This window comes from Etheostoma spectabile, chromosome 11, assembly GCF_008692095.1.
Source record: "Etheostoma spectabile isolate EspeVRDwgs_2016 chromosome 11, UIUC_Espe_1.0, whole genome shotgun sequence".
NCBI lineage: Eukaryota > Metazoa > Chordata > Actinopteri > Perciformes > Percidae > Etheostoma > Etheostoma spectabile.
The window spans coordinates 5,245,164-5,261,189 of NC_045743.1; the positions used below are offsets into that span (position 1 = coordinate 5,245,164).

Sequence of the window (16,026 nt, forward strand, 5' to 3'; positions counted from 1 at the left end):
CATGTTGTAGAGTTTTTAGGATCAGCTTACAGTCTTTACATTTCCGCCAAACCCTGCACAGATGTGCTGTCTTAAGAGTGCATTGCATAGTGACGCTGTATGCTGATAATTTCACAGTGCCAACTGAAGATAAAAATGTCTTAGCATGTGTGTGTATATGTGTGTGTGTTTGCTTGTGTCTATAAATGCTTCAGAAACGGGCAAGGAAACAGACAGATAAGTGTACAGAGATAACTACAAGAGAACAGGCTTACATGGCATGCATAACGGCTGTATGTGTCCATGTGCGTGTATGCACTTACCTATGAAGCCAGAGGAGGGAGGATTGGGCTGGATATTCTCCTGAGTGTTGCCCTGTATCACATCCCAAAGTCGCCACACATAGCTTGGGTGAAGGATGTAGAAAGGCTGGCCGGGATGCAGCTTGCGGTGCTCAGTGTACGGACCAAACAGGTTGTAGTCCGGACTGGCATACCACTGATGAAGAAAGAGATGGACAAACACCTCTGTTACAGAAAAGTCAAATCATGCAGTGAAAATATTGTCTAGACTTTCTTCTGGTTTCTGCAAAAAATGAATTTCCCTCTTCTCCATTTAGGTTAATAAAACATGTTTCGTACGGTTTAAAAAGGCAAAACGAAATCAATATGGCAGTTATGAAGTGCCAGGATTTCAGTCCCCCTCCAAATCACCTCCAACAGGCAAGGCATTGCTCCAGAGAAAGTAATTAAGTAAGCACAAAGGTGGACCAGGTGTGCCCAGAGTCAATAGAGTCCACTTCCAAACAAATTAGATTGGATTAGATTAGATTCAACTTTATTGTCATTACACATGAACAGGTACAAGGCAACAAAATGCAGTTTGGGTCTAACCAGAAGTGCAATAGCAGTAAGTGCAGGATATACAATGGTTCCGTAAGTGCAAGACATGGATATGTAATGAATAAATATAGAAAATAATACTATTATAAACAGAGTTTTACAGATGGGTTTGTCCTATGAATATAAAATATAGATAACAAGTATTGTGAGCAAGATTTACAGCTAGGAATTTGGTGGATATTACTATAACTGCAAATTTTTACAGATATTTGTGTTTCTTCACTTGAATGTTTGAACTTCACTGTGCAGAATGATAAGTGGTGCAGTCTACGTGATACACAGATTTAAGCGGTATACTCACTAAGAAACCTCCAGGACTTCCATATACCCACTTAACAATGACACAAACAACAACATACTTTCCATTATATTTTTGACATATTTTGAATTGTCATCTGTGTTTTTTTTTCTATGCATAGTATAAATAAAAGGTATTTCGGGAGTGAATTGCATCGAATGAAACATGTGTCCAGGGGAAATCTTTAGGAGATCATTTAGTAGATGTAAGTATATTTTAATGAAGGTACATGGATTTAAATACAAAGTAGTATAATGATGTGCTAATATTGCTTGCTGAGAGAAAATGATAAGTCCACTTGATAAACGATGATTTTAACATGGAAAAGAATACTTCAAGTGAGTTGGCAAACTGCAAATGTAAAAATGACGCAATATGCAAGCTAGATATGGAACTCCAGAGACTCCTTTCACTTCTTATCCTCTGGTAAATATTTGCTTTTATATTTCTGATTAGAGCTGCAAAGATTAATCAAATAATCGATTAGTTGTCCACTATTAAATGAATTACCGACTATTTTGATTGAAAAATTGGATTAAGTCATTTTCAGTAATTCTCTGATCCCAGCTTCTTAAATGTGAATGTTTTCTAGTTTCTTCACTCCTTTTTGACGGTAAACTGAATATCTGAGTTGGACACAACAAGACATTTGATGACGTTGCACTCATTTCAGGAAGGAGGTTTAACAAACTCTGAGTCTAACCCTGATTTCTGAGTTGATTTACCCTAAGATGGAAGACTGAGTTTTTGGTTCCGAAACAGCCAATTTGAGTTGGTTAAATCAGCTCAGCGTAGACTGACTTAGAGTTAAGTGTGTGCACCACCACAATAAAAAGGCAGCATGAATGGAACCATGATTCTACAATTCACCATGGTAACAACCACAAACAAACGTTAAAAAAGCAACACAGTGGCTGCTGCAAAAGAGACAGAATTTGCAGGGGATAAATTGCTGCTACAGTAAATGCGTAGGTTCCAATTTAGTGAATTCCTATCATATTTAATCATAAAGTATAATATTACATTTAGGTGCAATCATGCGGGTGAAAAAAGTACAAGGCCTACCACTCCCATTCTGAGGCTGCAGCACCATTGACAGAATTATAATTCATAATATTTTATTTCAAAGGGTTTACATCATTCACCTTCAACACTGTGGCACTCCTTTTTAATGGCTCTAACTGGTTTCTAACTGGCTTTACTAAAATGCATTACGAATGTTGTAAAGAAAGCTGTTGTTTGCAAAAAAAAAAAAAAGTAATGTGACATAAAGAATCTGCTCGGATGTGAGCATGCCCATGATGGGTGATGTTAATTGAGGAAAGATAAGGTTATGTAGGAAACTGGAAGGAAAAACAATACCGCCAAATAGGTAGCTATCTGGAAACCTCAATATCATCTCCTGACGTTTGTTTAACTCCCTGCAAAGTAATACAGCGTCTTCATCACTGGGATCAATTAGAGAAAAAAAAAACCTGTATAGTCTGCCGAACATGGTTAATAAACCAACCGTGTCTTTTTATTCATGCAGATAAACTGAGCTAAAATGCCCAGATACAGACTGAATGAATGAATGAGGAAATGAAAGAGCGCTGTGTCAGAAGGAGGTGACTGAGAGAAACTCAAGGTTTATTAAAGAAAACCTGCATCCCTCTCTTTCTAACTGGAGTTACCCTTCTCTCTAAAAGGTTTGATTAACCTCCCTTTCTGAAACCGAAAACCCAGAGTTTCCCCTTATCTCAGCGTTAACGAACTCATAGTTTTCACAAAACCTGCTTTCTGAAACAGACCCCTGATCTTGGCCTTTAGAAAACACTAATCAACATTTTCTACAACTTTATAAACCAAACAACTAATCCATTAATCAAGAAAATAATCATTGGATTAATTGACAATGAAAATAATCGTTAGTTGCAGCCCTACTTGTGATGCACTACAGCTTTTATCAGAGCTTTATGCTGGTGTTTAAATTACAGTCAACCTTTTGGACTGTCTCTCACACTTATTCTACATAGTGCAACTTATACTATAATGGAGAATGTTCTTTTTTTGCAAATAGCAATGCAGTTATGGCCACTGAATGTTGAGGTTGTACTTTAATGACTTTAATGAAAGGAAAATAACAGACTGCCATTTTATGCTTTGTTGTGATGTGGGGTCATCCAGTAGCTGTGGCTTTCTACTACATGTACATGTGATTTCATTTGTGTATTCTTTCACAGACAGTGGGCTGATGTTTTACTTACATTATTCACATATCGTTTTTGTTTTTACCCCTAAAAGATACTTTAGATATACGTACATTGCATGCATTAAACAAAAATACAAACTGTATGTTTTGCCATAATGGATATTTAAGTTGTTTTTATTCTAGTGTACGTATTCAGTACAGAACAATGGTTCAAACTATAAGCAATCAGTGTGTCACTTGGTCATGGAAATAAAGAGCATTTACAATGATTTCAAAGAAGAAACCCATCATATAATTGATGTTTTTCATACTATAGATGAAACTATAATTTTCAGTAGATTGTACTACCTCTGATTTCTGAACAACTTTTAATCATTGTCTCCTACTTGTTGTCCAAGGCAATTAGAAGAAATGAGAATAAGAAGGGTCTGTCACTTTTGGGGTAAACAAAAACTCCTGGTATGATTGGATGTTTTAATGTTCTACAGCTCTGTGAGGGAAAAAACATTATAAAATTATAGTCAAAGAGACAAGATGTGGATATTAACATGTTGAGAGTTTCTAAGATGAGCTTACAGCGTTTACATTTCCTCCAGCTTCTGCATAGATGTGCTGCTTTGGAGAGCAGTGCCAAGCCACACTGCATGCTGATAATGTCACTGTGCACACTGAAGATAAAAATGTCATGTCTTAGCGTATGCATGCATACTTGCGTATATCTAATCTAAGGTGGCAAGGAAAGTAAATGTAAAGACAAGTGTACAGAGGAAACTACAAGAGAACAGACGTCCACTGCGAAAGTAGTGTATTACAACACACGCATACATGTAGCTGGTATGCATGTGTTTTACTACTTTTACTACTTAAACCATACAAGGCAGAAGCCCATCGTCATATAATTTATCCTTTTCATACTATTCATAAAACTATGCATTTCTTGAATAAATTGTACCACTTCTAATTTCCCAGTAGAGACTAATTTAATATTAGATCATTGTCTACAATTTGTTGTTTTCATGAAGCAAAGAGAGCCTGCTGAAATACTGGGCTTTTCCATAGATCCATAGTGTGCACCAATTATACACAATACATACTGAATTCATACATTGTGCACGCTACAGTCCACTGTGATTAGTTGTCAAGATGCAGTATGTTTACTAAAAAGGCGAAATTTTCTCATATAAAAAATAATCAATTGTTGTTAGGTCTATAAAATATCAGAAAATGTGCAAAAAGTGCAAGTTGTTGTACTCGACAACATATTGTTTATTTTATCTGAGAAACAGTCCAAAACCCAAAAATAATCAGATTACTATCACAGAACATAAACAAAAGCTATTTTTTCCTTGAAAAAGTACTGTGCAGCGGAAGTCATACGCCTGGTAATTGAATTATCGGTCCAATCAGACACACACACACACACCAATCACAGCCATTCTCTCATCCTTGATAATATGACTCCCTCCTCACTGATCCCTGCTACGCTGATCGCTGCTACACTGATCGCTGCTACACTGATCCCTGCTACACTGATCCCTGCTACACTGATCGCTGCTACACTGACGCTGCTACACTGACGCTGCTACACTGACGCTGCTACACTCCCTACCACAGCCGCTGGCAAGGCTTTGCCTCCACCACCCCAGCCTCCACCAAAGGCGGACTAGCCATCTGGAATACTGGCACTTTCCCGGTGGGCCAACATGCTTTTTGGGCTGACCGCTGACAGTTTTTTTTACTTTTAATTTTTTTGTCCAGCCCACGAATCGGCCCATAAAAGTGGTAGGCCTTGATTGGCAGCACATTGTTTTTTCAGTTGACACTGGGTTGGCCCAAAACACTTTAGTCCAAAATATCACATGGGCTAGGTTTTTTGTTTTATGAAAGAAGTGGCAAATGACAACGTAGCTCTGCAGCCCGTTGGTTGTTTTCTTAATGAACACTGGACTGGCCCAATCAGATCTTTAACATGAGTCAAAGTTTTAAATGATTTTCAATGTCTTTCTTTTGGCTCACTCTTGTATACAGAGGGGCTTGTGCGTGACGCTCCCTGTCTCAGTTTAGCATGCTGCTCGGCCAGTCCAGGAAGCATTATCAAGTACAGTCATCAGCGCAAAACATAACTGTATTTCCATTTGTTGCAAATGGTTTAATCTACAGCGAGAGTGTTACTGACTGAACATAGACCTTATTTTGGATACAATGAAGAATCATGACACTTTTTTATTTGGGAAAGTCCTTAGTAAAATGCAACAGGGCTGTGTAGAACAAGGTCAGGAGTCAGTGACGCACATTGTTTCCTCTAAACCAAACCCCAACAAGAGCTCCCCCTCCTAGCAGCATTGCAATAGGCTTGGAAAATATTTCATAAATGAGATGACAATGCTGCACATAACGACCCCTGTTCCTGCAGATAGAACTAATGGTTAAGTCCTGAAAATTTGTCAAGTTGTTCTATTATTAGTTTGTAAGAAAATGTAAATGACCAAAGAAAAGCAAATAAAACCTAAAATGCACTGAAAGCAATTATGGACGTGCCTAATTTGACCCACGTCAATCAATGTTCCTATGGTAAAATGCAGGCCTTAGATTTGAAATGGCAAAACCACAAGACCGGGAGTGTTTTAGGAAAAGGTTGGTGTTTAGGCAAAAAAAAAAAAAAAAAAAAAATTCATATTACAAGCTATGTTTCCATCCACACATTTTAATCCGAATTAAGTGACATTGAATGAAAAATGCCTTATGGAAACAGTCAAATTCGATGGAATTTCATGAATATTGACTCAAAGGAAATACGTTCGGTCTCATGGGATTTTATCTTAATTGATATACGGCTTATGCAATCAACGCTGATGGAAAAGTTATTTGCCAAATAAATAATTAATTGCGATTAAGTTTTAGGTCATTTTATAATTGCAACCCGCCACAAAACGAAGAAAAATAAGTTTTAGTTAATTTTCCGCCAATATTGATCATGTGTTGGTAGACGGCGTGATCCATTTTGTCCAGAAAAACTTTGCTCGCAAAAGTTTGCTCGAATGTTGTGCGATTAGTGCAAAAATTAATGGAAAGACATTAAAATGTCTAAAATTAATTTGATACACCAGTTTGATCGCAAAGCAGCATGTGACGTCATTACGCACAGGTTTTTATTCGCTTTGAAGCCGTTGGATGGACATAAACTTTCACCAGCTTTATTCGCATGAGTTTTTTTATATCGAACTTCAGATAATTTGATTGACAAGTGGATGGAAACTTAGCTACAGGTAGCCTCTTTTATTTTCATACATTTCTATTTGAGAAACATTACATGCAATTCCAACATCACAGAACATTCAGTATTTTTAAGAAAAGTTTCTATTTATATATATAGGCAGGAACAAGTCTGTATGCTTTAAAGATAGCAGCCATTTATTCTCTATACATTTCTATTTGAGTAGCCTATAACGTTACATAAGGTAAGAGGGCTAATAATGGGTGCATGAAAGAAAGAAAGCCTTTATTAGTCCCTCAAGGGGAAATTAATTTTCTTCACACTCTGCTGCTGCTTTTGCCTAATAAGAGGCTCAACGTACATCTTGTCAACCATTCGTTTGTTTAGTTTTATTAATCTATTTCTTTAATGAAATATTGTCCTCTGGGGAAACAATATTTTCTTTTTTATTCCTTCTAGCTCTCTCCGAACAGGTAAAAAAAAAAAAAAAAGCTTCAGCCCTCGCAGAAGTCTTGGAAATCACACACACACACACACACACGCACACACACGCACACGCACACGCACGCGCACGCGCACACGCACGCGCACACGGTGATAGATAAGAGCAAGCAGCGGATATGAGAGAGAAGGGGGATGGGGAGGAGAGGAGGGCCAGCTGCAGATTTCATAAGCACTTTGTGTAATTGAAATATTATATATCTCTTGACAAAGTTTCATTTCCGGGATTGATCGGGTGCAGCTTGAAATTCCGCTGCATGTCCCTCCTTTCGGCCGGATATGCGTTACCTTCCGCTTTCTTTGTGTTGGAATTTTAAACTCCAGTGGATTTATGAGGACAATGGTTAACTGCTCCTCAGATCCCTGCAGGGTAAAGGACAGACAGCTAGCTAAACAATCTGTTGAATCTGAGTTTTCTGTTGTACTTAGCGCCGCCCAAGACAACTGTGATTGGTTTAAAGAAATGTCAATAAACCAGAGCATGTTTTTTTCCCATCCCGGGAACACTGTGTGGACTAGCCAGACCCTCCTCCGCAGCACAGCTGTGGTGGAGTGACAAACTATGCATTGTCCTACTTTACTGAATGAACGGAGCTGGAAACGTAATGAACTGGTTTTGTTTTGTGTGAGCAACAGGCTCATTTAATACAAAGAAAACATACCTTGTGTAAGTTAACAGTGTAAGGTGCAGGATCCCAGGCCACCAGAGTCACATTCTTGTAGATTGAGCTTGTGTTGAATCGATGCTTAGGATTGGCCAAAATCTGTAGAGGGAAATATGTATTGTCGTCAAATTAAGCAAAACAGTGTATTAACAATTATTTTAACCAAACTAAATCAACATCAAAGCCCAAATCTTCGACACTAACAGTTCAACATTTTGAAAAATATTATTATGATTGAGCTTAGCATTAAGATCAAACACATTAAATTTAGTTTGATAAATCTGTACAAAAAGTGTAAAAATAACAAGTCTGCTTTAACTTTGCTTTGAAAGGTGCCCATAAATTAAATAAACACATGGTATTTCATATACTGTTATGTATTAGACTCTTTCTTGGGCCGGCACAATAACTTCTACAGTCTCTTGCCATCGTTGCAAAGTTGCTAGGCAAACGGCGGTGACTCAGAGATATAACATTTTAAATATCAAGCTTTAGAGCTGCTGGTACACATACTTTGTTACCTTTGTACAGAGCCAGGCTAGCGGTTTCCGCCTTATTCCGGAGCTGAGAAGAACTGTAGAGTCGGGCGATAAATATTCCCAGGTTTGTCGAAGGTTAAAGGTGCCTTTATTTTTATTTTTAAGCACTTACATACATAGAAACAAAATATGTCGGCTGCATTAAACCCATCTTATTTTGTAAAGGGTATGACAACCGCCCGAGGTCCAGCTCTCTTTCCAGGGGGCACTGACGGGAGTATTTACCCAACATTCATATTTTTGGTGGTGAGAGAAACCGGAGCACTCAAGGGAAGAATTATGTTTATTTGCTGTGTTGCAACAGTGCTAACCACTGAGCCACTACAAGCAACACATTTTACATGACACTTTCATTTCTTCCATCATAAATATAAAAATATTGATTAGAGCAGCTTTAACAGAATTCATTGAACAACACAGGGGCCGTTCTGGCTCAGGCTGACAGATAAGACTTTTCTGTAGTTTAATGCGTTGTTAAAACTGGAGAACATTTACTTTGGGGAGGGAAACCTTCCGTGTAGCGCACAAATTGTTTGTAATGTATGTCAAAAATGGGGGTCGTTGTCCTAAAACATTTAATTCTAACTTTGGGACTCCGGGTTTTTCATTTTTTTTCAGCGCACAGCCTAAGGTCTACATCTATCTGTAAATCATTAGTATAAATCATACATGCCAGATCCTTGCTCACCTGTGAGTTGATGATGCGGATGGTTGTTTTGTTGCCCACGTCTCTCTCATATCCCTCTGTGGGTGCAGCGTTGAATCGTAAAACTGCATCATGAGTATCTAAAAGAAAAACCACAGACCACATCACTTGAAGCAGGTAATTAGCTGAACTTAAGGTATCCGTATTATAGTGTATACAGGAACATGCAAAAACTAAACACACACACACCCACACCCACACACACACACACACACACACACACACTTCTCAGTATGGTACCAAAATTCATTTTACCACTCCAGTTACTTTGCTGAGGTTTTTTTCCTTTACAAAAAAAACTCTAGAATGGTTCTTTAATATCTGGCAATATGAGTTGTTGAATGGTGAATGCAACCTTGGACAAACAGAGAAAAAATACAGCAATTTTAAATCTGGTTTCATCAGCGAAGCAGAACATCAAAGGTTTTTAATGTAGTCACAAGTCTATTTAGAATTGCTGCTTAGTCTTTTATGTTGAAGGGGTACTTCAAAAAGAAAAACTACATTAAATGGCAACAATTGGTTGCATTTAAATGACTTCCAACAGTAGTAGTGCAGACAGATCACATACGTCATAGTAGAGACAACACGCTGTTGACTGCAGTGATGTAACGTCTAATCACATTGATTGGTAACAACAATGTCTTGTAGGCACACAGACGTAACCAAAGTGCTCTCTAATGTTTAACTCCTGTAACCACCACTAATAAAGAAAACATTACAGTTTCATCTTTACCTTCTTAAAAGACGCTTGAAAATACATGCTTTTTCGTCTAAATGTCATTCCAAAATAAAAGTGATACAGCGCCCATGTACTTTGGCCCTCTGGGATGTGCCTGAGATCATTGGTAAGCTAACACTCAATTTTCCGTCAAAAGTGTCAGTGTGATTCTAGGCCTTACTGACACAGAGCTACAAAGGTTAGAATGGAGGTTTTCTATTTCCGTCCAAGTCAAGCGTCTGTAAAATGATTTGAAAACACTACTGTAAACACAACAGATGAGCTACAGACAATACCAATACCATAGCCACATGTCTCCGCTTACCACAGAAAAAAATCCAGAAGCCAAAAGACTCAAAAATGGATTTCATATTAATTTTTTTAGGGATAAGCGTTTTTTTATTTCCTTTTGAAAAGTGCAAAAAAAAAAAAAAAAAAAAAAAAAAGCCAAAAAAGTGCAAATACAAAACTTCCCAAATACAACACACACCCACATACACTTGAAATAAATATATACATAAATATATAGTTTAATACTATGTCCAAATTTTTGTTTGTTTTGTTCTTTCTTCACAGTTCACTCACCAACATGGAATCAATTCATTTATTAAGGTTATATTTCTATTTTTACATATTTAGAGAGATGGAGGATGATACGCAGAAAAGGGCTGCAGGTCGGGTTTGCAGTTGGTTCATGTCTGACATGTTACATTACTCTTATCAGCTGATCAATGGATTTTACAGTTTGAGAGTGACTCCGTCTACTCTGGCTCTTTGGGACCAGTTAGAGGCATCATGTTGCTTTGTAAACTCAAATATAGATATGTTGATTGTTAGACCTCTTGTACAGCTGACACAACTTAATATAACTAACCCTTTGTAGCGGATTCTGTAGTTATGATTTATTTTCTTCAAGTAAGGTGTCTTTTTATGTCTAAAATTGAGAATGCCAACATCCATGCCTGACAAATAATATCAGAAGATGCAAACAATGCCATAAGCAGGCTGCTGGATGTGCGGCAGTAAATGAAATGTTTTTTAGCCAAACAATTATAATGCACTATTCTGGTATCAATAATGGCTCCAGTTATTACTTTGCCATGTTTCCTCTGTGCTGGCAACCTTGCGTTGTGTTAGGTTATTAACTGGGATGACTGCTAACTTTTTTTAAAGGGTATTGAATGGCTTTGTTTCAATTACATCACTAACCTGTTCAGCCATTGTATGCCTGAGAACCCAGCAGGCATATGCTGGCTGTTCTGAAGATGTAAAATAAAAGTTGTAAAAATACTGTACATTAACCAAGTACCTGCCTGAAAAGTATGTCTTCGGTTGATTTATTATAAAATAACAGAAAAGCAACATGAAAAGTATACATTTGGTGAAAGTTGAATGCCACTTGATGGCATTACTTTGTTTGTAAAAAAAAAAAAAAAAAAAAAAAGCAATCCCAGTGAAAGTCAGTCAAATCTATGTGTTGCAACTAAACCCTTTATATCCCAGTGTCCCCAGGTCAGAGCTGCTAGGACTTCTATCCAAGTGTCTTTGTTTAATTCTACCACTGGGGGGCACCCAATCAGAAATTTGGTAAATCACAATTGCAGAGACAACCCAAATTTGTCATATTTACTTCATGAGCCAATTTTGCACAAAACCCCCAACATTAACAAAGATGGGTAGGCTGATGATTCACTAGTACAGACTGTAGGATCCTAATAGTATATTTACCAAAAACTATGATCTAAAGATGTGAATTGAGTCAACTTCGAAGTGTCAAAAGCCAAGAAGTGTCAATAAACGCTATTTACTTCACAAGGAGAAAATTTGATGCAGGGCATTTCATTGATTTGTGTAACATGTTCCAGTTATTTTCTCCATCCTACCTTTCACTGCAGATGCAGTTCTTCCTGTTCACCACATGATGGCAGCCATGCACCACACGCATGACACTGAACTGAACCAAAACTTCTGTTACAAAGCTCTCACAGAATGAACTCTGTGCTGCAGCCAATGAGAAAAACACAGTAATCTAAAAGGCCGGCCAACCCGCAAGTGGCACAGAAAACAAGTACGATGGTCACATTCATCTTTTGACTATTTGTCACAATTCACAGCTGCATAATGTAGGTTAATGTCGGTTTTGATGCAGTGCAGCCTTCTGAGAAGGACAGAAGGGTGTGGGATCAATGCGGTTCGATTTCCTGTTGAGGCTGAGCCTGAGAATTAATGTAACCAAGTCCAGCTTTTCCAACACGGTTTAATAATTAATCATCTCTATAACATTTTTCTAATTTGTGGTCATGAAATCCCCCCTGTCAAAGCAAAATCTCTTCTTTTAGAACTCAATACCATGATGATGACACACTTAAACCAATACCCTCACATTAAGTTGTATGCATCTGCCATCAGAGAATAAATGGTCATGAATTACAATTTTTTATTTGACAACTTTCCTATATTCTTATAATGACTCTCTGATGGCGTATGTTAGGCTTTTTTTTTTAACATGGTATGCATGATCAAAATAAAGAAAACAATGATGCAAGTGTGTTCTGAAAAGAAACATTCACTTCCTTTGGTTGTGAGCATGTGCATTATTGGACAGAAACCAAAAACAATGAAAAAGAAATGAGAATGAGGATACATCAACAGAGATTTAGAAGCACCTGCCGAGTTTAAGTCCAAGGCCTTGTGCTAAAAACTGCCTCTCTTTTCTTTGCTTCTAAAAATAAGTAATACCACGCAGTCAAATATTCTTCTTCCCCCAGCACTGAAACAGTAAGCAGATATACCAAAAACACCTTTATATTCAATAATCCAAATCTAACTTGGAGGTTTACTGAATGCAACTTCAGTCTGTGAATCACCTACAGCTTTATAAATAAATCTGACCTTATAATGCTCGGATTTCTTTTGCAACAAAAGAACTTTTCCTGAAGTGAGTGTAGGCATCAGTGTCGAAAGGCTGCAGCGGTGATGTTTTCACTGACACGGCATCACAAGTTAATTCTACTGTTACCACAGGGTCAAGTGCAGTTGTAGGTTTGCAACACTGCATTGGAATTTCAGTGATAATTGTTTGCTGTTTTTCTCTTTCTGGGACAGTGCACTGTCTGTAAAACAATGTTAAGATTTCAACATATTATGGAAATACAGAAACATATGCTAATTCATAAAGCCAAAGCTCTTAATATTAAAGACCATGCTTGCTTTGAGACGCAGATTTCAAAAGGAAATGCAAGGAAGCTATATGTGATGTGAAGAAGCCTGATCGGTTACCAGAGGGGGTTCGGCTTTTTTCTAGTGAGCCATCTGTCATTGAGTTCACACTCTCCCCACTTACCAAATAGCTGCCAAAGTCTGTAAACCAAGAGCACACACATTCAAACCTAACGACATACACTCTACTAGGCACACGTTCAAGCCTGCTCACGATCAGCTTGACAAGTTAATCAGCAAATTCCGTGCATTTGTATATTGGATATTTGTTGAACTTTCCAATGCAGCATTAGCGGGCCACTGTGCGCAAAGCATTACAGATCCAGCTAACTCAGTTAGTTTGCTCACTAGTATGGTAGACTACTACGTGATGTATTATGTTGGACTTGTGCTGTGGTTATTGACAAGCCACAGTAAACATTTTAACATGGATCTTAGTAATCTTGTTACACCCGTACTAGTTGTGCATTGCCAGACCTTCCTCCACAGCGCAGCAGGATGGGAGAAAAATGTGCTCTGGTTTAATGGCATTTAATCACAATCATCATGGACTGCGCTGAGCACTGGGAAAAGCCTCGGTGCCGCTTCAAAATAACCTCGGGAAGGAACTTGTTTTGGTGGAACATGTGTACGTACAAAAGTTGTTTCAGTCGTGCAACAGAAAACTCCGATTGGACAGATAGTTTAGCCTTTGTCTTTTACCGCAGAGGTCTGAGGAGCAGTTAATCACAGTCCTCATAAATCCACTGGAGTTCAAAATAAACTGACACCCACACTTAATAATATTAAGGCTTTCCTGTCACAAATAAAAATATTTGAGAATTTGATCACCGTCCACTAATGCTAATTATTTTTATATTACAAAAAAGGAAAAATGAGAATCTAAACTAAGTAGTCAAGTTTTCAGTCAAGTTTAGTGCAAAGTTGAACCAAATGAAGTCTACCCGTTCATCCATACAGAGTTGTTTTGTTTTCATTTGCATCTCATCTGCTTCTCATCTATTTTCCATCTCTATAGTGGAAACTTTAGGGACTGGTTTATTGTGGGGTGTAATGCAAATTGCAGCCTCTGAAGTAAAGCAGATCTTTGCCAACAGTCTGATCACAAAGAGTCTAACTAAAAATCCTTGTCTTTCAGCTTATATCTCCGGTTAAAGTTTGTCATACCTTGTCTTTTCTTTTGTTAATTGTCAGGCTGGGTATGATTACCTTTTCTTTATCATTATTAAGTTTTGGTACTGATAAAGAAATTATTTTTTACAAATACAGAAATTAATGATAATTCATTTAATAAGATTGATAAATTCCTGAGAGACCTAATAACAGAGTAAGAATAAATAGAATGTAAAAAGGGTAGGTGTAATAGGCAAATGCTTCAAACTTTCACACAGTATTGAGTGAAAATACAGAAAAAAAACCCTCATAAATGAGTTAAGATAACACTGCATGACTTAATGTGACACTTTGTTGTTGCTGTTTTTTTACCATTTATGTTGTTATGCAAGTGATGTTGTGTATTTATGTGATTGAAAAACAGCTTTTTTTTTCCATACCTCACTTTCAAGAATACAAGAATGCTTTTTCTACAAAACCTTTTTTCATTTAACAAAAGAAGCCCTGTGGCTCTTACTCAGAATCTTTTTTTTCTCTCAACTCACCAATCTCTTTGCCCAGTCCTGAGCGCAGGATGGCACCCGCTGAGGTAACCACTGCACAGGTCTTGAAGCTACTCTGGTGATCCCGCCTGTGCAGTCGCCTTAGGGGAAGAGACGGCACAAGACGAGCCCAACCAAGTGAAGAGAAGGGCTGCTCTGACCCATCCACTGTCCTGAGCTGGGCCTGGGATTTCATTTGACACAGCAGTTCCTTAGCATTCTGGGCGGGACTGCGATGCCCCTCGTAGAAAACGTGGTGTTTGTTGGCACTAACGTAGTCCTTCATGGCGCGCTGCAGCCGAGGACTCAGCATGCCGGCGGACACACGACCCCGCCACAACCTCTGCACCACAGAGGCAGACTTGGAGAAATAATATTCATCCAGATCAGAAGAGTCACCACCCAGCCTCCTCCCTCCTGTAACCCTTATTCTGTTTTCTAGTTCTTCATCTTCATTGTCCCGCTCATCTTCTTCTTCTCCCCCCCCACCGTGGAAGTGTGTGGTGCTGACGTGGTTCTGGTACTCTGTCTGGGAAGTTCTCTCACGACTCTGGACTAAAGGGTCTGAGTGAGAACCCACATTTTCTGTACCAAAGGAGGACCAGGCCGCCAGGCTCTGTGGGTCCAGGTAGTCCTGGTGGTTGGTCTCCTGGCTACCATAAATGGCGTAGGGAGCACTGTTGGGGCTGTGGCTCACCTCCAGGCTAAGCTCAGGGGTCGTGGAGCTGGCAAAAGGCTCCGGATCTGGCTTATCTCCAGGGTAGGTGGCTGTTGTTAAGGTGGAAACCAGCTCAGGTTGAGAGCCCAGGTTGGAACGTTGTTGATGGGAGGCCTGTATAGAAGCTAGGCGACGGGTGTCAGGGTGCTGGGAGAGTAAAGAGCCAACAGAGGTCAGGGGTTCATTCACACGAGCATCCAGAAAGTAAGAGAGGAGGGCTAGGAAGAGGAGAACCCAGGCCAGCATTCCCACCAGAACTAGCCTCCGCCACTGCCTCATCCTGGACTTCATCACCTCTCCCTCACATGCACGCCTGTTCAGCTGGCCCACCAACAACAAAGCCCCACGGCCAGGACTTAGCCCAGAGGTCAGCTGGAGGGCCTGTAAAAGACAAATGCTCAAAATTAAAGTGCTCAGGGGAGAAAAGAAAAACAGGGACTAGTGAAGCAAAAGTTTGAGACACTCACCTCAACTGGTACTTCTATTGCTTCATGACCATGTGTCCTCCAGGATATAACAGAACCCTGAGAAGAAGAGTGGTACAAATTAGTGAAGTCAAGAGTCCACATACATACATGATACTGTGTGCTTGAATCATACCACAGGAAAACACCTCCTGCAGGGCAGAAGTTGGCTGCTTTCCACTCTTAACAAAAAAGGAGATATTTCATTTCAGACCACAAGAATCAAATTTACAGCTTCCTTCATTAAATCCTTA

At 38.9% G+C, this 16,026-nt stretch overlaps 1 protein-coding gene across 1 annotated transcript in view; it reads right to left on the reverse strand.

Annotated features, from left to right (window-relative positions):
* The window catches only part of st6gal2a (ST6 beta-galactosamide alpha-2,6-sialyltranferase 2a), a 42,215-nt gene that overhangs the window by 12,289 nt on the left and 13,900 nt on the right, over positions 1-16,026 (reverse strand). Inside the window, exons 2-6 of the mRNA XM_032529205.1 lie at positions 15,776-15,832; positions 14,594-15,689; positions 8,978-9,075; positions 7,748-7,849; positions 303-477 (exon numbers count right to left, since the gene is read on the reverse strand). Coding sequence (XP_032385096.1) covers positions 303-477; positions 7,748-7,849; positions 8,978-9,075; positions 14,594-15,599 — 1,381 coding nt within the window. The 5' untranslated portion in view covers positions 15,600-15,689; positions 15,776-15,832. The remainder of the gene's footprint in view (positions 1-302; positions 478-7,747; positions 7,850-8,977; positions 9,076-14,593; positions 15,690-15,775; positions 15,833-16,026) is intronic.